Below are 22,836 nucleotides of genomic sequence, written 5' to 3'. Positions count from 1 at the left end.
TATATGGAAAGGCTTTTCAGTGAATGACTATACATGCTGTACAAAAATGAACTGGGGAGAGCCCTTTCCGCTGAGAGTCCTGCAAACTATTGTGCTATAATTAATTATCTGTTGTTCTGACTTGCTACATGAATTTGAAATTTTTTTGACTATTAAAAGTAATCTTCATGTCCTTTCAGAAAGAGTGTGGGTTTTTCTAGAAGGAAAGACTATTCAAGAGAGTTTTCTTAAAATCTCAGAAATATAATTTTAACTATCGCACTGTTAGATCCTGATGACAGAAAGAGGGTAAGGTATAAAGAAATCACTGGTTCTAAAGGGACCTCAGATTTAAAAGGGTTTGTAGAAAAATAAAAGTATACAACTAATGAGAAATAAAAGAGCATTAGTGTCACAGCCCAATAAACATTTGTATCAGGAAGATTAGAGGTCAGAATAAGATGAAGCTTATTAGAAAATGCTAATCATTTTAAAGCAAGAACATAAATAAGAATAGAGAGCCCTACAGCTCTTGGGATGGGGTTAAGAATCAGGGGACAGTCAGTGAGTGGACCAGTTAAAAGATGAGAGAGAATGGGAAACTGTCCTGCTTTGATTGTGCTTCTGTCTTTCATGTGTATATTAAACAGGATGGTCTTTTGTTAAAGGAAAGGAAAGTCCAAGACGGGTGAAGATGAGACAACAAGGCACTAGCCCTTTGTAATATTTATCTATTACTGTGTAATAAATAACCCCATAACTTAGCAACTTAAAAACAAACATTTACCTTCTTATAATGAATTTCAAGGATTTCAAACATGGTTTAGCTGGGTGCTTCAGGCTCAGGGTCTCTCAGGAGGTTGCAATCAAGACATCTGCCACAGCTGCAATCATATGAGGGCTTGAAGTTTGGCTAGGGCTGGTGGGTCTTCCTCCAAGATGGCTTGCTCACATGGCTGTTGGCAGGAGACCTCAGTACCTCACCATGTGAACTTTTGAGTGTCCTCACAACATGAGTGTCCTCACAACATGGCAGCTGGCTTTCCCCAGACCAAGTGATCCAAGAGAGAGAATACAAAGGAAGCTGCCTTGTATGACCCAGTCTCAGAAGTCATACCCCACCACTTTTGCCATATTCTAACAGTGGAAACAAGTCACTATATCAGGTCTACACCTGAGGAAAAGGGAATTAAATGCCACCTCTTTTTTTTTTTTTTTTGCGGTATGCGGGCCTCTCACTGTTGTGACCTCTCCCGTTGCTGAGCACAGGCTCCGGACGTGCAGGCCCAGCAGCCATGGCTCACGGGCCCAGCCACTCCATGGCATGTAGGATCTTCCCAGACCGGGGCACGAACCCGTGTCCCCTGCATCGGCAGGCAGACTCTCAACCACTGCGTCACCAGGGAAGCCCAATCCCACCTCTTGCTGGAAGGAGCATCCACAAATTTGTGGATATATTTTTAAACTACCACACTTCTCTACTCAAGTCCAAGTTCCTATAAATCATGGGCTGGGAGAACTTGAGGGCAAGATCGTAGAACCCCTCTCCCTGATCTTTGTGGACCGGGAAGATAGGGATAAGAAAACGTAGCTGTGACAAGCAGAAGTGAGAGAAGACAGCATCACAATCTACATGCCGGGTGGAGGCTGACATTGATCTTGGGTCCATTTTCAAATAGGTTGTTAAATGGAAGCTTTCTGAGCAGTTGACCAAGAATCAGTGATATGTCACAACAAGCATGGGTTCCTTGTATTTTGTAAAATTATCCTCTTTTCTCTTTGTGTAGACTGTGCTGTTAGACTGGCACGTCATACACAGTGGACATTGCTTTTCAATTTCAGCAAGATGTGTGACAAGGTTCACAGCACCTTGTAGACAAGATGTAAGAGTTGATAGACCAAAAGCAGGAAATCAGGTCCAATGGGAGCTGAAGGAATTTGGTAACATGTAGCCCAAGTAAGAGAAGAATCAACAGGAACATGATGCCTCTCCTTGGGTATCTGACCTGTTCAAGGATATATAGTGCAGAAGGGAGGTTTAGGCTTGCTCTGTGTTGAACAGAGTGGAAGTTATAAGGAAACTGATTTTGGCTTAATGTAAGAAAGGCCATTCTAGTAGACAAAGCTGTCCAAAAATGGAGGCAAACTGATAATTCCTCTCTGTTTAAGGAGAGCTGAGAGTTTACCCCTGGGTGGGAACACCAGAGAAGAGATGATTTTAGAAGCCATTCTCATCCTAAAATTCTGACTTTTGATATTTAAACGCTGCAACGTGGAAACGATATTTATACTTTGTAATTTCACTTTTTGTTTTAAAAATTTGCGTTTTGATTTTAAGCTTCAAATTACTATCTGAAAAATTAAATTCATTATAACAGTTAGTATAAGAATCATATAGCAATTTATAGAGAAAGAAGAGTTAGTACGTTAGAAATTCTGTTAGTCCCACAGAAGCATTTTTCAAAAATTATGTACTGCAGTTCTTTATTCAGCAGATGAACCATTTACATTATGTATCTATAACTAAATCACTTAACTAAATAAATGATATGATTTTTACAGTGCTTCACTGCATAGATGCACGAACATAATTTATTTGTAATTGGAACAAAGTCCTAACTTAGCAGTTTTGTTCTGCCAGGTAATTAATACTCATTTTTAAAGCCTTTTATTATTTTTTCTGAAGGAATGAGAGCACATGGAAAAAGACATATAATAGGCTACACAGTAAGCACCTAAACCAAGCGAGCATATTCTAAGAGCAAATCCTTTCCAGCCTACCAACTAGCATTTAACTTCTGTCTTTTTCCCCATTTAAAAAAAAAAAAAATTATACCATGTGTTTAAAGGCAATGGAAGCCTGAAGTGCAAATTTCTTTAATCTTTAATTTCTTTTTGTTTAAAATAGGTAGTGGTTAAGGATTTAAATATAGGGTGTCATTTTCTGGAAGAAAGTCATTAATCTATTTTCCTCTAACTTCAGGCCTAGAGAGAAATTTCTGGTAGGCTTTGTGTTCTAATGTTATTGTTTATAGATAAAACAAATGGACTGGTCTGCGTATTTTGATTATGGTGTAATGCTTATGGTATCATGCAGGTTCGGGGTTGACAAATATCAAGACGGAAGAGATTTCGGAAGTGAAGATGGATGCAGAGTTCCGACATGATTCAGGATATGAAGTTCATCATCAAAAATTGGTAGGTGACATAATCTACCTCTTCAGGCCACTCTGTCTTGCCAAATGACTTTCATTCCTCTTGGGTCAGAAATCCAGTTAAGGAAAAGATTAAAACAAAAATAAAACACTTGCCTATAGGATCATCATGAAAACATGAAGAAAAGAAAAAGAGGCTCTTTATATAGTAGTTCTTTAGGTCTAGGAAGCAGCTGAGCCCACATTGGGTTTAAAGTGGAATTACTTTGTATTCTAGCAGCCATTTTAATTAGCCTTCTGTCTGTTTTCTAGGAAATCAGGTTTATCATAGGTTTGTGTGAAGGATCGAAATCTCAAATAAAACATGTGTAAACACTACTTGGGTTCACAGAACAGCTTCACAGCCGTTGGCTTAATTTCACATTTGTAACTCTTCCCCTGGGCTTCATTGCCTCTCTCTCACCCCTCCTTTCTGTCCCCTTCCCACATTTTAAATTCTTCCTCAGTAGTGGGATGTGTGGGACTCCCGGACGTAGGTAGAGGGGTAGGTGAGCCAGACTGCATTGTGTTCCCAGCAGTGTGTTCAGCAGAAGACTTGGGCAAGAAAGACTGTGGCTTCCTTTTCAGACAAAATTGCCCTTTTTCCCCCCAAATGTTACAAGTGGAGTAAATCAAAAGGCACCCATCTCATAGGGAGGGTGGGAGGGAGGGAGATGCAAGAGGGAAGGGATATGGGAACAGATGTATATGTATAACTGATTCACTTTGTTATAAAGCAGAAATAACACACCATTGTGAAGCAATTATACTCCAATAAAGTTGTAAAATATATATATAAAAATAAATAAATTAAATTAAATAAACTAAAAAATTTTTAAAAAAGCCACCCATCTCCCTTAAGGTTACATAAAAACCTTTACCGAAAGCTTCAGATAAATCAATCCTGCATTATGCTAGGGGTCCTCCCACCTTAAGAGTAAATAAGCCCAGCAAGTGGCTTAAATTAATAAAGAAGACAATTTTGTTGCACATTCAGTAGTGAACAAGAGTGGTAATCAAATTCTGAAAGCAGTAATAATACTTGAGAAGGACTCTCACAGGCACTTCCTATGTTTTTGTTTGTGTGTGTGTATACATGTGTTTTTCCCTTTCAAGGGGAAACTGTCTTTCCACTATCCATAAATAAAATTTGTAAATCCAAGTATTAAACTCCAACAGAAACCCCTATAAAGTATAGTGTATGCCTCTTTTCACTCTAAACAATTGAGGCAAGTTCAAAATTGACTTGAGATTCAGATTTGCATTTTAACTCCCATAATCTTTTTGATAAAAGCACAGTGAACTTTTTGAAGCCCGGTTTTCGTTGGCAAGTTAATCCAGTGTCAGTTATTATAGAATCAGGGGCACTCTTGATCTGGCTGATGCTGAAGAGGTTAATAAAAACTTGTGGAATCTGTTGAGGATTTGGGAGCTGGTGGGGCAGAGAGCTGAAGATTAATGTGTGGATTTGTGTTTTCTGGTGCTTGTGTCATAAAAGCCCATCTCCGCAATGACACTAACTCCTGAAATACGACCGTGACTAATGGCAGAAGCAGCAGTTAAGAGAATCAGCTCCCTCTACAGAACTAGTTGATGAAATAATGTACTATAATTAGTGCAATACATGTTATAAAATTACAGTATTTTCTTAAAGACATAGGAAGATGTCCAGACTTGCATTCATTTCTGATTACCTCATACTTTTATTGTTAGCTAATTAATGATTCGCTTTTTATAAATATGTTGAGTGAGCATACTTGTTTAGAAAGGGGCATAATTATGAACAGTTTCTAATTTTGTTGCAGATATACCATAAGTAAAACTCTTTTAGAAATTCGCTTTATTTGCTGTATTTCATGTTGCCTTTTCAGACTGCTAGGACGTTAGTTCTAGCCATGACAGTCAGTCATTTTACTATCTTGAGATTATACTCAAAGAATTATTTAGGGAGCTGTTTTTATTAATTTACATAGCAAATGTGGTATATGTTCAGTAGTAGTTGGGCCAGATGATCTGTCATAAGATCATCTCCTTACATAAAAAATGATAAAAGTTGCAGTGTGTTTTTATAATTCCATTCAAGTAAAGTTGAAAAATAATGACTTGCGTTTATAAACAGTATGAAGGAATGTAGTGTAATAAATTTATCACTGAATAAATTTCTTCTTTACAGTATTCTCTAAATTCTTTTCATGTTTAACACAAATAAACATCAAGAATAAAGCAACATTTTTAGTTGAGTTGCCAGAGACAACATAGTAAGAAAGCATGTGTTAATGTGTCGCTATTAAAATTCCTATCTTGTTACCTACTACTTCTTCTCTTTGAAATAAGTGCCTTTTAAGCATTATGCTTCTCAAGGTTAATTAGTGTCTTGCTGGATTATTGTGGCTGAAAGTAGGTAAGAAGATGTCTTTTTTCTTCTGTTTAATGCCTTTGTTTCAGAATGCTTGTTCCTATGTATTAAAAATGTCCCTCTAAGGAAATGAGGGCATCTATAGTTTGGAAAAGCACCTAAGGCATAGTGGTCATGCGTCAGGTCTCCCAGTTTAAACCTGCTGTGACTGGGAAAATACTGACCTCCTTTCATAATCACGATCCGTGCCTTGCCAATTTTTGATAGATCTGAGAGCTGGCATCCCCCTCTTACAGAATGTTCCATCTGTCAAAAGGTTTCAGGTCCCTGCAGGTTTCTGTTTTGCCTTTCTGGAGACATGTGGGGGATGGAGGGAAGTGGACTTTCTAGGGCTGGGGAAGCCACCTGTTGTACATCATTCTATAGACTACAGATGTCATTCTTAGTAAGTAGAACGTGGGGTTTTTTTCTCAAGTACGCACCAAATAATTGAGTGACCAACAACTCAAACTTACGGCATAAAATATATACCGAATATACTGAAACTTTTCACATACCTCATCCAGATATCTCCCGCAATTACAATCCTTTCTCTTGCATTTGTTTTCAAGGTGTTCTTTGCAGAAGATGTGGGTTCAAACAAAGGTGCAATCATTGGACTCATGGTGGGCGGTGTTGTCATAGCAACAGTGATTGTCATCACCCTGGTGATGCTAAAGAAGAAACAATACACGTCCATCCATCATGGTGTGGTGGAGGTAAGTAAACGTGGCTGCGTGTTTGCAAGTGGGAGTTAAAGACTGTGAAGAAAATCTTGCTGGGTGTTAGACGAAGAATTATCCAAGTATCTCTTCTCTGAACAAACAATCCATATTGCTGCTCAAGTTGCAGCTATTTTCTTGCTTCTGATTTTTATTCATTCCAACTTATAACTACTGTATCAAGACATTGGGGATATATGCTGCTATTTCCACTTCTTATAATTTGTATTGAAATATCAAAATAATACTAATGGTAATGCCTGGCTTACAGATATTGTAATTACGGATATTGTGATTACAGACATTTAAAAGAAAAAATAACAGCAGAAGTTACAAATGAAAAAGGAAGTGGAAGGCTGCTTTTAAAAAAAAAATTTTAAGCACATTTATTCCTGGATTTTTTTATCTTAAATAATTTCATTTCTAACTCAAGCCAGGTAATAGTAAATAATTTTCAGTAAAGAGTCTTACCTTTAAAGTCTCACAGAAAATCACATTGTACCAAAAGGCTGAGTGAAATATACAAGGTTGTTCAAGACCTTTAACCTGTCACCCTGCACATCCACCTGAAATATCTTAGTTTCAAAGTGTTAGTGCAGTGGCACTGGAGGTGGAGAGAAGACCCACAAAGTGACAATTACATTTACTTGAGACTGTCCAAACACCCCAACCTGTGAGAAACAGGAGTATGTACAGCACAGAGGTAACGAGTTACACCAACAAAATAGAGTAAGCTGCAGGATTCAAATATGATGCCTTAAACCCATGATACAGAATATTTTAAAATAAAATTAAATGTGCAAATAAGTTCTTTGTATGCATTTAAAATGCAGGGTTTAGGGGAGGAACCTCACAGTATATGTATTTTTTAGGAAACTGTTAGGGAAAGTGAATTAATACATCTTGAGAAGTTTAGAATTTTTAGAACTCAAAGAGATCTCAATGATCAATTAATTGATCTTCTCATTTTCTAGATGAGAAAACAGACCCAGAGAGAAGACATGTCCTTTCAATGTCAGATTCCATAGAGCCAAGTTCACAGTACAGATTTCCCCACATCCTGTCCATAGCTTTTTCCATCAGAGCAAAGTTCAGATACTTCCAGTGAGTTAAACTTCTCACTAACCCCAAGGAAATGTGCTCCAAACCATTCTTGATTATAGGAGGGTAGGAACAGTTTAAATAAATTAAATTTGTGGCAAAGCCAGAAACCTCATTTAGTTCAGCACTTGGAACATCCAGGCTCCTTGTTTACAGGAGCTGCTGATGGAAATTGGTTTTGAGTCATGTGTTCCATGTCCATCCTGGTGTGGATGTGCTAAAGAACAGTGAAATGAGTGAATCCAGGAAATAGGTGGCAAGATGTATAAGAACTGAATGATTGACAGATAGGAGGGTGAGCACATAAATAAGCGATGACAACACCATGAAGTGTGGGGCGCGGCTCTTCATAATAGTATCTCTGAGCTTCTGTCCTTTGAAACAGTGTAAGATGTATTATTAGTAGCGTTATTAGCATCAGTAATCTCATTTCTACTCAAAACAATTTTTTTTCATTTTAATTCCATGATTGAGCAAAAAAAGAAAACTGTTTTCATACTTGAATAATTCAAAAGCCCATTTACATTTTTTAATATAATCATACATTTTAATGGCCTTGAACTGATGAATCTACCCAAGCGGTGGCTTCCTTTTTATCAAAGTGCCCGTCTTTGGTGCCAAAGGACAAAGAGCCTACATCGGTTTGCTCAGGCTGCCATAGCAAAGCCACAGACTGGGTGGCTTAAACAACAGAAATGTATTTCCTCACAATTCCTGAGGCCTCTCTCCTGGGCGCATAGGTGTCCTCCCTGTGCCTTTACATCATCTTCCCCTGTGCAGGTCTGTGTCCTAATCTCCTCTTCTTGTAAGGACACTAGTATTAACTGCATAAGGTCCATACTAATGACCTCATTTAACCTTAATTTCACCTTTAAAGACCCTCCAAATACAGCTATATTGTGAGGTATTAAGGATTAGGTTTTTAGCATCGGAATTTGGGAGGACACAGTTCCGCCCATAACAGAGGCCAGTGATGCTGGGCGGTAAAACAAGGCATCTCAGGAGCTCTTTGCCGTGATTGCCATGATTGTGCATGAGACTTACCAGGTACTGATTTCAAAGGACACCTTCCCCAAGTCCCACCCCAGACCTAGGAAAACAGAATTTCTAAATAAGAGGCTGGAAATCTGAGTGTAGAAAATGTTCGCAGCTGAATCAGACATGCAGTCAGTTTTGAGAATCACTGATGTATATATATAGTGTTACCACTCCTGCCTCTTTGTTGTCTAAGCAAACCTTAGGGGGTAGAAAATGGTATCTCCTTGTCTCCAAGCTCACTAGTCTCTCACTAGTCGCCTTTTAAGCCTTCTTACAGCTGCCTAGGTTAAATGTTTATTTTGGTTAGCTAGCAAGAAAAGTCTCCTTGGTTTTGGAATATTAGAGCAGTTGATGCTTTAACATGAGTTCTGAAAAAAAATTAATTAATTTTTAAACCAGAAGGCATCCTTGTAGGGAGGGCAGTCAATCAGCCCTTCTCTTGGTATTTATTTTGTTAGCTACTTGAGAGCAACTAGGAACCTCTAGAGTGACTGCTCCACCTCCTTTTGTGTTTCTTTGCTCCATTTCCTCTCACTTCCTTCTTCCTTAAAGTAACGATGTTGTCAAGAGCCGGGAAACCATCCCTTTTTCCCTGAAAAGGCCTTCCTTTCTCTCCATTCCTTAGGTAACCCTTCCTCAAGCTCCGTGTTGAGCCAGCGTTCAACACGGAGCTTGAGGAACTTCAGGCTAACTTCATCTAAGGTGCTCGTCACCATCCCTGCCCTCAGGAAGGTGATAGTCTACCTGTGGTGATTGCACTTGGACACAGAGAGCTGCAACCCAGCCTAGACACCTAGGGTGCCTCACGTGGTCTGAGTGATGAAGGGTGCTGGGGGGTTTCAACATGACTGCTCTCAGAATCTACGCCGAATTAAATGATCCTCCTACACACATTTCTCTGCCTGTCTTAGCAGGCTGTCACCCTCAAGGACATGGAAATAACTTTATTGCCAGCTCTGGTTAACCTATTTCATTAATGAGTAACCTTATTTCACTAAGAACAAACATGAGTAAATGGGTATTCCCAGATGGATGGGTCTAAGTCTGTCAGAACAGAATACGGTCACACTTCACGCCATCCGTGCATGAAGGAGAAATCACGAAAAAAGGCTTGGTGTCCAAGAAATCTCTCCTTCTTAGAGGAAAAGATTCCTGCAGAAGTGAAAGCAAGCCCAGTACTTTTATTAATAGAATCGTTACCCGGTGGAAATGAGCAGTTGCTAGTTTTTGTTTTGAAAAACTAAGCAATAGGGGCTTCCCTGGTGGCGCAGTGGTTGAGAGTCTGCCTGCCAATGCAGGGAACATGGGTTCGAGCCCTGGTCCAGGAAGATCCCACATGCCGCGGAGCAATTGAGCCCGTGCGCCACAACTACTGAAGACTGCGCGCCTAGAGCCCGTGCTCTGCAGCAAGAGAAGCCACCACAATGAGAAGCCCGTGCACCGCAATGAAGAGTAGCCCCTGCTCGCTGCAACTAGAGAGGACCTCTGTGCAGCAACAAAGACCCAATGCAGCCAAAGATAAATAAATAAAATAAATTTTTAAAAAAAGAAAAACTAAGCAGTAAACATTGATTTAATGACTTGCTTAGTCATAAGGCCAGTGTAAGTCATTAGCCACGGTTTCCCAAGGAGATGACAGTGCTTCATTTGTGCTTCAAGCAGTGACAAGATAGCCTTCTGTTATTCTGTTTCCCAAATGTGTGCACCATCTCTGGTGGCTGAGTATCCCAGCGCCTGCTGAATTACTCACCATTGTCCTGCTGTAATCAGGTTCTGCAAAGCCCATTGACCCCAGGTTCTGTTTAGTAGCAGACGGGCCTTTTCTACACTGATGTCAGTTGACACTGAGTATTTTAAAATATATATTGGAGTAGTATGTCCACTACTCCTCATCTTTAATAAGAAGGGGGGGCACAAATTCTCTTTATTGAAGGACATAAAACAATTTTTCTTTCACAGATCTGATAACTAGAACACCAGAAGTCTCCCATCCCCGCCCCCAGTCATCTCATGAATGATCTAAAGAAGAGAGTTGCTTATTTAGCTTTTTATGGAGATATGGCATATGACTCTTTCTAATGAATGTGCTCTCAGATTGGTGACATTATAAAAATAGGTCCTTATAGGTCCTTTCTTCCTGGCAAAAAGTCAATTTTTAGTGGCGGCACCTAGCAACCGCTATAGCAGTCAGACAGATTGGTCAGGTTAAATTGGAAGCAATGGTAAGAAAAAGTGAAGGTGGACTCAAAATCTTCAGGTGGCTGGAAGTGAACTGCAGGAGGAGAAATTGGACGGTCAAAGGAAATCCTCAGTGTAGCGGGAGAGTACCAGGGCATGCCTGAAGAATTACTTGATGTAGGCGCTAAATATAACTGAACTACTTATAAAGAGATGGAAATATAATTAAGAAAATGAACATGTATACTGTAGAGTAGAAAACCAATACTGTAAGTTTACTAGAAGGGATAAACCATTAGCTTGAAAACGTCATTGCTGTTCTCTTTGCTTGTGCTTTTCCTTCCCATGTTCCTGGTGTTTCTGATGTTATTACACTCTCCAGTTATTTTGCATGTTTAGTTTGTCTTATCCTCCATTCTTTGTCCACCTAGATGACCTGAAATGGAAAGTCTTAGGGGCCGGGATTCTGTTGTTGGGCCATGCATAAAGGGACACCCATCAACACACATCCTGCTGATTACTATACATAATAAAATTAAAATACAGTGTCCACTGGCCCTCCTCCAATCTTAAAGTACCTACACGAGAAACGGGATAGCAGGGGTAACCAGAAATTAAGGAGAGACCCAAATAGATTTTATGGAGAGACCCAAATAGATTTTATGTCTACAGTCTAGTGGTTGAGCTATAAATTCTTCTGGATATAATGAAGGAATAAATAGCTCCAAAGAGTCAAGGTCAGGGAGAAAGGGGTAGGAAGAGGGCATTAGCCAAACAGTAGTCAAAAGTTGTACTCAAGGTCATATTAGGACCAGATGAATCAGACTCTTTGGGCTCAGTTCTCAGTGTGTGTCAGCAGCAGTGACCCGTGGAAGTCCAAGCTGGGGTGCAGCGCAGGGGCCCCGGGGTCTCTAACAAAGATGAAGACTTCAGATCAGTCACTGCTCCCATAAAGCCCAGAAAGTCCAGAGAGGGGATGCTCAGAGGTGCTGTGCCAGGTGGGTTTTCATCTCAGCAAGAGACACATGTTCCTGCCCTGGGGAGCAGATGGGGATTCTGTCCCCCACTCCATTGTTCTATGGTTTCTTCCAGAATAAGCACCACTGGCTACATCTTGCCCCAGCTCCATTTGAAGGGAAATAGTGAATGACAGATGGCTGAGCCTTGCTGGGGAGGAAGGCTCCATGGACATGGAGTTTATCCATGGACATGAGTACTGTGTTTCACTTTTAGCTCTTGAGGGGTTGGGAATAAAAAGATGCAATCCACACTCCTTGGGTGCCATGTTGTAAAGGCAATCCCTTCCGCTGTAGCTCCTGAGCCCTCTGAGGCCTGAAGGCCAAGCTGCCCCACTGCAGGACTGGCAGAACAGCTGCCCTCCCAGCGGCAAAGGGTCCTGAGGATTAGCAAGTAGAAAAGAGGCCAAGAAAAGACAGGAAAGTCAGCTGCCTGACTTGCATACAGCCTCTGAGCCTCGCATTTACTGGCAGGGCTCTCTTAAAGAGTTGGGCTTTGGCCTTTGAAGAGAAGATCAACTATTAAGTTGCCAGGTGTTCCCCTGCCCTTGATGAATGCAGCCACTGTGAGGGTTGACGTGGCTCCAGGGGGAGATACAAGTTTAATACTCCAACAATCAAGCAGAGCTATGTTTTCTTCTACACTCAGAAACATAGCAGCTTTGTGCTTGATCTCCTTGGCAAGATTTTTTTTAATCTCCACATTCTTTGAAATCTCAGTTAAGAGGTGGCACAGCACGAAAAGAAGCCCAAGTTCAAATGGCATAGGGCTGCAGACAGGCTGTTTCCAGATTTGGAGAATGAATGAAATCTCTTGTTATTGGTGCTGACCTTTTTTTTTTTTTTTTTTTTTTTTTTTTTGCGGTACGCGGGCCTCTCACTGTTGTGGCCTCTCCCGTTGCAGAGCACAGGCTCCGGACACGCAGGCCCAGGGGCCATGGCTCGCGGGCCCAGCCGCTCCGCGGCATGTGGGACCTTCCCGGACCGGGGCACGAACCCGTGTCCCCTGCATCGGCAGGTGGACTCTCAACCACTGTGCCACCAGGGAAGCCCGGTGCTGACCTTTAATGATGGCGTTTTAACTTACAAGTCAGTAGCTAATGACACAATTGCCAGTTAAAGCAAGGTGACCTCATTTGTTGACAACAGAGCAGATCAAAGGAAGAGAAAGGGATGAGAAAACACCAGTGATTATTCCCCCAGGGCCAGCGATGGTGAGCATCCATTTGAGCCGTGTCCTCTGAGGGGAATTTTGTGTCTTTTTATTCCAGCTGCCTTGAGATTAGCCAAGGTGATCATTCCAACTCATGATCAGACTGAAAGGCGTCAATTGGTCCATGAGGTGGATTCATACAAAGTAACCTTGGGGGAACCAGATTACTCCAGTTTTATTGAGATATATTGACATATAACACTGTATTAGTTTTAAGTTTGCAGCATGATAATTTGATATATGTATATATTGTGAAATGATTACCAAAATAAGTTTAGTTAACAACTATCACTTCACATAATTACAATTTTTTTCTTGTTATGAGAACTCTGAAGATCTGTTCTCTTAACGACTTTCAAATATACAATGCAGTATTGTTGACTATAGTTACCATGCTCTACATAACATCCCCAGAACTTATAACTGGAAGTTTGTGTCTTTCGACCATCTTCACCCATTTCAACAACTCTGCAGCCACCAGTCTGCTCACTGTATCTATGATTTGGGTTTTTTTAGATTCCACGTATAAGTGAAGTCCTATAGTATTTCTCTTTTTCTCTGTCTGACATTTTGCTTAGCATAATGCCCTCAGGGTTCATCCATGTTGTCACAAGCTGCAGAATTTCCTTCTTAATTATGGCTGAATAATATTCCATCATGTGTGTATCACATTTTCTTTATCCATTCATCCATTAATGGGCACTTAGGTTGTGTCCATGTCTTGGCTATTGTAAATAATACTGCACTGAACATTGGGGTGCAGGTATCTTTGCAAGATAGTAATATCATTTCCTTTGGATACATACTCAGAAGTGGAATTGCTGGGTCATATGGTAATTCTATGTTTGGTTTACTGAGGAGCCTCCATACTGTGTTCCATAGTGACTGCACCATGCTTTCGGTCTAAATTATTCATTAGCCGGTGTGGTTTAGTCATAATGTATCAGTTGCCCTCCATCCCCTAGACCTAGTGTCCTAGCACCAACACACCCACTCTCTGGTGTTTCTCCTTCGTCAGGTTCAGGGGGAAAAGTTGCTTCAGGAGCTAGATGTCACTTTGCAGCACTGGACAGTGGAGAACAGGCCTGTGGCATTCTCCTGGAAAAGATGAAGGGACCCCAATCACATCATGCACAGAATAGAAAACATCCCTTTGAAAGAAAAACCAACTTCTGGACAGCACATCTTACCCTTTCCTGTGGAAGACATGCTTCTTCACTCTGATTAAATTTGTGTTGATTTTCTCCATCTTCCAGTGGTTTTACAGAAGTTTTAAAGCAATCATAACAAAACTAAGCTTTCATTTATTCAGCAAAGAGTTAAGTATTTGCTTCCTCTCTTCTGTGGACTATTTGAGGTACAGAAAATATACTAGAAACCTAAACATCCCCCACACACCCCAACACATACCTGGCCCAGCCTGCAGAGAGTAAATAAGTGTAGCTCTGGCCTAACAGTGATAGTGAGGGGAGGAACACAAGTTTACAACTGCTGGTCTGATCTTGGGGGGGAACCACCATATCACAGAGGGAATCTCTTTAAACCTTCGGATGACACACTTTTAGAATCTTAGTGCTAGGTTAAAAAATAATAATAATCTGGAACAGCGTGTTCTTTCTGTGTTTTTTAATATCTTTTGATATACCTATATCATTATTTTAATTAAAAGAGTCTTTCTTTAACATCTTAAATTTAGTGAACACGGAGACAAACTAAAACGAGCTCGGGGAGATATTCAGCAGTCTTCCTTTCTACTTTGCTGAATCTCTCTCCGTAATACTGTTGGCTTTTTTTTCTAGCTTAACACCACACTTTTCAAGTAAGGGAGTCTTTCCTGGAAGCCTTTTGACTTTTTTCGAGCCAACAGGGGAAGAAAAAAATATTTATTGCCCTAGATGTATCCAGTTACTATTCAGTTGGGGAAGCAACCAATGAACGCTTCGCAAGCAAAGCCAGCAGGTCAAGGTTTTAAGCGCCACCTAGTGGTAGATGGAGCATCTTCATAGCTGGTGGGCACAGGCGTTCTGCTCTATGTCAAAGTGGTGAAGAAAGAGGGAAAATTGTGGGTGTTCTCAAATCTTGGCAAGAGAAGAGTACAGTGCACCTTATCTTTTTACTGCTTCTCCGTGTGCACTCTTAAAAGATTGCTTTTCTTAACGCATTTGTCCTCGTTCTTGCTTTGCAGGTTGACGCAGCTGTGACCCCAGAGGAGCGCCACCTCTCCAAGATGCAGCAGAACGGCTACGAAAACCCAACTTACAAGTTCTTTGAGCAGATGCAGAACTAGACCACCACCGCAGCAGCCTCTAAAGTTGGACAGCAAAACCATTGCTTCACAACCCATCGGTGTTCATTTAGAGAATAATGTGGAAAGAAACAAACCCTTCTGTTTTATTATTTACTCATTATCGCCTTTCGACAGCTGTGCTGTAACACAAGTAGATGCCTGAACTTGAATTAATATACAGATCAGTAATGTATTCTCTCTTCACATTTCAGTCTCTCCACTACATTATTAATGGGTTTTGTGTACTGTAAAGAATTTAGCTGTATCTAACTAGTGCATGAATAGATTCCCTCCTGATTATTTATCACATAGCCCCTTAGCCAGTTGTATATTATTCTTGTGGTTTGTGACCCAATTAAGTCCTACTTTGAAATATGCTTTAAGAATCGATGGGGGATGCTTCATGTGAACGTGGGAGTTTAGCTGCTTCTCTTGCCTAAGTATTCTTTTCCTGATCACTATGCATTTTAAAGTTAAACACTTTTATGTATTCCAAATGAGTTAGAGGATTTTTTTTTCCACAATGGCATTTTACTGTACAGATTGCTGCTTCTGCTATATTTGTGATATAGGAATTATGAGGATACACGTTTATTTCTTTGTGCCTGTTTTATGTGCACACATTAGGCATTGAGAATTGAAACTTTTTTTGTCCACGTATCTTCGGATCTTTGATAAATAAAAGAATCCCTGTTCATTGTTAGCACTTTTACAGGTGGGGGAGGGTGGGATGGGATTGCTCTGCTGGTCTCCAATTACCAAGAATTCTCCCCAAAAATTTTCTGCAGGATGATTGTACAGAATCATTGCTTATGACCATGATAGCTTTCTACACTGTATTACATAAATAAATTAAATAAAATGACGCTGGGTAAGAGTTTTCTTTGAAGGATGACTATGGACGTTAAATATTCAAAGTAATTTTGGGTGGGGAAGAAGAGGTAGATTCCGTTTCTTTCACCCAGTCTGAAACACTTTATTTATGATACCAAAAAAAAAAAAAAAATGAAAGTGGGAGGGACAAAATCAGGGAATGCGGAAGGCAAGCCTAGACAAACCCTTTGAGCTTTGTCTTCAATTTGTATAAAACGGTGTTTTCATGTAAATAAATACATTATTGGAGGAGCGCCATTGTGCTGGTGTGAATGATTCCCTGGTAACAACCTTCTGAACCTTGAGTCATCGCAAGACTGCTAAGAACATTCTAATGCTGGGCATCCACACCTGTGGTGTCTTAGCTGTAAGTCTGAGCAGGAAATCGGGGCCAACAGGCAACTCCCAGTGCTAGTAAAATACTTCATAGACCTAATTCAGTTTTTACTTGGTCCAAACTATTTTGCTGCCATATCTTCGTCCTCAAGTTTGTCCTTGTCTTAGTCCATTCAGGCTACTATAATAAAATTATAAGCCACTGGGTAGCTACTGGGTTTCTCACAGTTCTGGAGGCTGGATGTCTGAGATCCGGGTGCCAGCATGGTCAGGTGAGGGCCCTCTTCCAGGTCGCAGACTTCTTGTGTCCTCATGTGGAAGGGGCTAAGGCCTCTCTGGAGCCTCCTTTACAAGGGCACATATCCCATTCCTGAGGACACCACCGTCATGACCTAATCACCTCCCAAAGGCCCAACCTCCTAATGCCATCACATTGGGCATTAGGGCTTCAATGTGAAGCTTGGGGGAGACACAAACACAGAAAGATTGTAACAGCCCCTAATAAGATATGAAGAGAAAAGTTCTAGGGAAATAAAAGAAGACCAGCTGATAGCTATCGATAAAGCAGGATTTCTCAACCGTGGCACTTTTGGTATTTTGTAGGGAGTAATTCCTTGTTTTGAACATTGTAAGATGCTCAGCAGCATTCCTGGTCTCCACCCACTTCATGCCAGTAGCGCTCCCCAGTTATGATCATCAAATATGTCTCCAGGGCTTCCCTGGTGGCGCAGTGGCTGGGGGTCCGCCTGCCGATGCGGGGGACGTGGGTTCGTGCCCCGGTCTGGGAAAATCCCACATGCCGCGGAGTGGCTGGGCCCATGAGCCATGGCCGCTGAGCCTGCGCGTCCAGAGCCTGTGCTCCACAACGGGAGAGGCCACAACAGTGAGAGGCCTGCGTACCGCAAAAAAAAAAAAAAATGTCTCCAGACATTGCCAGATGTCCCTTATGGGGGGAAAATCATCTCCATTTGAGAACCTCTGCTCTATATCTATTTTAAAACAATGTCATGTGTACTGTACATGATTTTTAATTGGAGAAGCCTGGGCAACTTCTATCCCAAAGGTCTAAGAACACGTTGACCCTGGTGTTTTTGCTGTGCTGTGCTTGATAACGGGAACATGAGAACAAGCCAGCACCTTTTAGCCTTAAATAGCAACCTTTTAAACACTAAGCACAGAAAATTAATCAAAACTGTTTCATCATGTCACTATGCAGTATGAACAGACTCAATTAAAACTCATCTGACTGTGTCTTATTTTGAGGAGAACAAAATACTCAGCTCCCTCTTGCTGTTCAGGGCAATTAGACATGACTGCTATATGAAGATGCTTAACTTGACAGTTTACATGTATAAGCAACAGTTCCATTTTGCCTGACCCAAAGAGAGGTAGCTAATGGGGGGAAGTTAGTCCTAATATAACAGTAATGAAATGACAGTAATGAAATGAAACCAAACCTTCTCAAACATATATGATGTTACTCCCAAGCCAGCCTTTAATGCCAGTAGTTGCAGCCTTTAGCTTTGATCATTTTGGAGCTAATGAAAAGAAATTAAGTATATATATGTATATATATACACACAATTATGTATACATATACTGTATATAATTATGGAGGAAAAGAATAATGCCTTATAATCTTATTCTCAAATTAAGGTATAATGAGAGAATTCTCCAGATAGTCCGGGGATTAATCAATAGATAATTTACACAAAACTAAAGTGTTACAAAATAAAATTGTAGTAGTAGTTGCCCAGGCCAAATTTCAATGATTTTGAGGGAGTTTGGCCTGGCAAGCCTGATGGATGAAGAACAGAATCTCAATGTAGGTGTTTTTTTGGGGGGGGCTTTTGGTTTTTTTATTTTTTATTTATTTATTTTCCTTATAATAACGGGGTCTTCGTTGAAGTGTGTGGGATCTTTTCATTGGGGCACGCAGGCTTCTCTCTAGTTGTGGCATGTGGGTTTTGTCTCTCTCGTTGAGGCGCACGGTTTCAGTAGTTGTGGCGTGCGGGCTTAGTTGCCCCACGGCATGTGGAATCTTAGTTCCCCAACCAGGGATCAAACCCAAGTCCCTTGCATTGGAAGACAGATTCTTTACCAGTGGACCACCAGGGAAATCCCTCAATATAATTTTAATCTTATGTATTTATTATGAGTGAAGTTGGAAATTCTTTCATATGTTCAATGGCCATTTAATAACTCTGAATTTTCTGTTTATCTCTTTGTTTTGGGCTTAAAGTCTACTTGGCTATCAGGATTGCTGTCTTACTGTTTCCATTTGCCCAGTAAACATTTGCCCAAGCTTTTATTTTTAGCTTTTTCAATTGCTGCGCTTTAAGTGTGTGTCTTGTATACAGCACAGGGTTGGGTTTTTGCTATGTGAGCCAGTTTGAAAATCTTTTAAGACACGAGTTAGGCCCATTCAGTTTTATGATATGCCTGCTATGTTTGCTCTCAATTCTTTCATATCTCCTATAGTTACTGAGTGTATTATATTTACTTCTATGAGGGAAGGACTCTTGGCCTGTTGGGGGAGGGGAGTTATAGGAAGCTTTGTATTTTTATTCTAGTAGTTACTGTTACATTAATATTTTTTCCAATGCTCTTAATCCCTTTTTTCTTAACCTTTTGCTGCCTGTCTTTTCTAAATGACATTCTTTGCCACCCACTTATCTATACAACAATCAGTGGTCTTACTCTCCTTTCCCCCTTTTCTCTCTCACCTCCTATTTTTTTGGTTGTGTTTGTTCTACTTTATTGGTACATAAGTGTTGACATGTTTTTTTTCAGCCCATGACCTCCGCCCCCCATTTTAGTCTTAGCCCTGCAGTTGAGTATGTGGGATCTCTCCATCAGTTTGTTTTTTTTTTTTTTTTTGCAGTACGCGGGCCTCTCACTGTTGTGGCCTCTCCCGTTGCGGAGCACAGGCTCCGGACGTGCAGGCTCAGCAGCCATGGCTCACGGGCCCAACCGCTCCGCGGCACTTGGGATCTTCCCGGACCGGGGCATGAACCCGTGTCCCCTGCATCGGCAGGCGGACTCTCAACCACTGCACCACCAGGGAAGCCCTCTCCATCAGTCGTTTATTCCCAGACATCTTTAGGTCGGACGGAGCTCACCCTCCAGTCAGTTCCTCAGCAGGAGCACATGGGCACAGTGTCCTGGAGTTCTAGCAGGTTCAAAACCGATTTTCTAGGACCTTGAAATTTGAAGTGCAGCTTATTTATTCTTAAGTTTCTTGAGAATGCTTCACCACTGTTTCCTTGCTTTGTATGTTATTTTTAGAAAGCTGAGGTCAAATTAAGATCATGCATTTGGCATGATCAATCCCTCCTCTACAGTGTCTACACAAGTCAGGAAAGATCATAAAAATCACTGCTTTGGTTGCTGGTGGACCCCAAGGCTCTGCCTTCGGGTTTCTTTCCTATACACTCTCTCTGAGTAATCTCAGCCACCTGGACAGTATTGGTAATACCGCACATGCAAAGCAATAGCTTAAACCTAGACCACTTCCCTGAGTCCCAGGCCCAGATTCCTATTTTTTGTTTTGATAACATGCATTGTGATCATAAACCCAAGGCATGTGAATTGAAGAAAATACAGAATATAGGAAGGAGAAGGATTCACTCATAATCCCACCATCCAGAGGAAAGTATTGTTAATACCTTTGCATATATGCTTTTAGTAATTTTAAATCACGTGCATTTACCTCACTTGCCATTTTTTTGTCACAGCTCATAGCCCATATCCTATTTTTTCTTGCCTTAATATGTGCATGTTCTCATGTCATTTTAAAACCCTTAAAATAACCATTATAATGACTGCATAAGGATATTTAATTCATCTTCTTCTGGAAATTTTTTACTATTCTAAATAATGTTTGAACCAACATATTTGACCACAGGTCAATGTTTTACTTAGTTTTGGGGTTTTTTTAAAATAAAAACCAGATTAGCAACAGTTTCAAGAATGCAGACTTGAGCCAGGCTCTGCCTTTGTTTCCTCATTTGTAAAATAAGATAATAATAGTACTTCATAGAGTGGTCTTGAGGATTCAACTTGTTAATAAATGTGAAGTGTTTAGAACATCATCTGATATATTGTAAATGGATGTAAGTATTAGCTACTCAGAAGTGTCCAACAAGTGGAAGCGTATTTTTTTTTAATTTTTATTTATTTATTTATTTATTTATTTATTTTTTGGCTGTGTTGGGTCTTCGTTTCTGTGCAAGGGCTTTCTCTAGTTATGGCGAGCGGGGGCCACTGTTCATCGCGGTGCACGGGCCTCTTACTGTCGTGACCTCTCTTGTTGCGGAGCACAGGCTCCGGACGCGCAGGCTCAGTAGTTGTGGCTCACGGGCCTAGTTGCTCTGTGACATGTGGGATCCTCCCAGACCAGGGTTTGAACCCATGTTCCCTGCATTGGCAGGCAGATTCTCAACCACTATGCCACCAGGGAAGCCCTGGTATTTTTTTTTTTAATTGAAGTACAGTTGGTTTATAATGTGTTAATTTCTGCTGTTTAGCAAAGTGACTCAGTTATACCCATGTATACATTTTTTTAATATTCTTTTCCATTATGGTTTATTCCAGGAGATTGGATAAAATTCCCTGTCCTCTACAGTAGGACCTTGCTGTTTATCCATTCTAAATGTAATAGCTTGTATCTACTAACCCCAAACTCCCAGTCCATTCCTTCCCTCTCTCCCTCCCCAGTAGAAGGGTATTTTTAATTCTTATCTCTTTAGTCATAATACCTAATTGCTTTCCAAAAAAAGGAAGTCCTACTCCCATCAGTAGAGTATGTGAGTGCCCTCTCAAAATACCACAAGACTAAGGGACTTGGGTAATGTCATGTATCGCCAAGTTGAAATGAAAAAAGAAAGACTAATTTTGGCCACATCATACATACCATTTCCCTATTAGGCTGGTCACTCAGGGATAATTCTCTTGTAGAGAATTCTTGAAAGGTCCCTGAGGCCATTCTCTTATTCTCTGTCCCCTAACTCACAAGCATAAGGGCCCTATAGTAGGAAGATTTCTGTATATAGGAAAAATTGGAGCAGAAATCACTTAATAAATCCCTTGCTTTGATTATATATATTTACTTTGTAGAATACATTTGCAGATCAAATCAGAATATGACGCTCCACTGTGGTTATTTAAGCAACAGAAGCTGTTCACCTCTTTCTGCAACCAGCACACAGAGTCTCATTTCTATCATCACTCAGGTTTTAATTTCCAAAGTAAATCACTTTAATTGTCAATAAGTTTTCTTAGATAACGAAGTATCCTTGCTTAAAGTGTTTTACACATCTCAGAGCATACTATAATTCTTAACCACCCTGAACTGGGTTTTTCTGAAACTGAACGTTGTTTCTCCAAACTAGGAATCTTTCAAAGTGATCTCTAACTTCCCTCTTTTTGTTTGTGAGATGGCCACAGCTGCTTCATTTGGCTCATTCATTCATGTAAAACAGTTATTGAGTGCCTACTGTATGCACTCAGACAATGCCAGAGATGGGGGATGCAATGCTTTAAAAAAAAAAGTAGTCCCACTCTTAAGTCTGCAACCATCACCACCCCAAACGATGGCTTGTACACTAACAATTTTTACTTTGCCACAGATCAGCAATTTGGGTAGGGCCCAGTGGGAAGGCTCTGGTCTCCTCCACACAGCATCAACTGGGCAGCTCAACTGAAGGCTGGAGGATCCATTTCCAAGATGACGCATTCACATGGCTGGTGAGCTCGTGCTGGCTCTCAGCTTGGAGTTGGGCTGGGAGCCTCAGTTCCCCTCCACCGGTGCCTCTTCATACAGCCTGGGCTTCCTTATAGCATGTTGGCAGGGTTTCCAGGGTGAACGACCCAAATAAGAGGGCAGAAACTGCATTGCCTTTTATGCCCTAGTCTCTCAGAAGTTCCATGACATTGCATCTGTCATTCCCAATTCATCAAGGCAGTCACAGGGTCTGCCCAGATCAAGGGGAGGGGACATAGATTCCATCTCTTGATAAGAAGCATATCAAAGAACGTGTGGACATGTTTTAAAACCACTACATTAGAAAAAATATATTCTATTGGAATAAGTAGAGTTGACAGCCATTCCCCTTTCTTGATCTGCAGAGTGTAATTAACTAGTGACAAAAGACTGATTGGGGCAGAATAAGATGTGGCTTAATTCTCTTGGGTAGGGTGATTTTTTTTTTTATATTTTCCATTTTCGACCTGTCCTCTCAACTCCAGAATCCTTGCTGCCCTCTGGTCTCTCCATTTGAATATTTAACAGACGTCTCACCCTTGATGCATTCAATGTCAAACTCCAGATATCTTGCTCCTCATTTAGCATTTCCCTTCTCAACAAATGACAACTCCATTCTTCCAGTTGCTCAGGTCAAAAGCCACTGGTTAATGATTCATCTTATTTCCTTATCTCCTTTAGGTCTTTGATCGAGTGTTATTGTTTGGATAATGTTGTACCTGACCATGCCAGTTAAAACT

At 40.7% G+C, this 22,836-nt stretch overlaps 1 protein-coding gene across 9 annotated transcripts in view; it reads left to right on the top strand.

Moving 5' to 3' along the window:
• Positions 1-15,123, top strand: part of APP (amyloid beta precursor protein) — a gene marked incomplete at both ends in the record, with an annotated part of 277,334 nt that extends 262,211 nt beyond the window's left edge. For all 9 annotated transcript variants that reach the window (XM_079705528.1, XM_079705524.1, XM_079705527.1 and 6 more), the window contains 3 exons: positions 3,077-3,177; positions 6,141-6,287; positions 15,022-15,123. In XM_079705528.1, the coding sequence (XP_079561654.1) occupies positions 3,077-3,177; positions 6,141-6,287; positions 15,022-15,123 (350 nt within the window). The remainder of the gene's footprint in view (positions 1-3,076; positions 3,178-6,140; positions 6,288-15,021) is intronic.
• Between the last annotated feature and the right edge of the window lie 7,713 nt (positions 15,124-22,836).

This window comes from Hyperoodon ampullatus, assembly GCF_949752795.1.
Source record: "Hyperoodon ampullatus genome assembly, chromosome: 5".
NCBI lineage: Eukaryota > Metazoa > Chordata > Mammalia > Artiodactyla > Ziphiidae > Hyperoodon > Hyperoodon ampullatus.
This window is presented reverse-complemented; position numbering and strand designations above follow the sequence as displayed.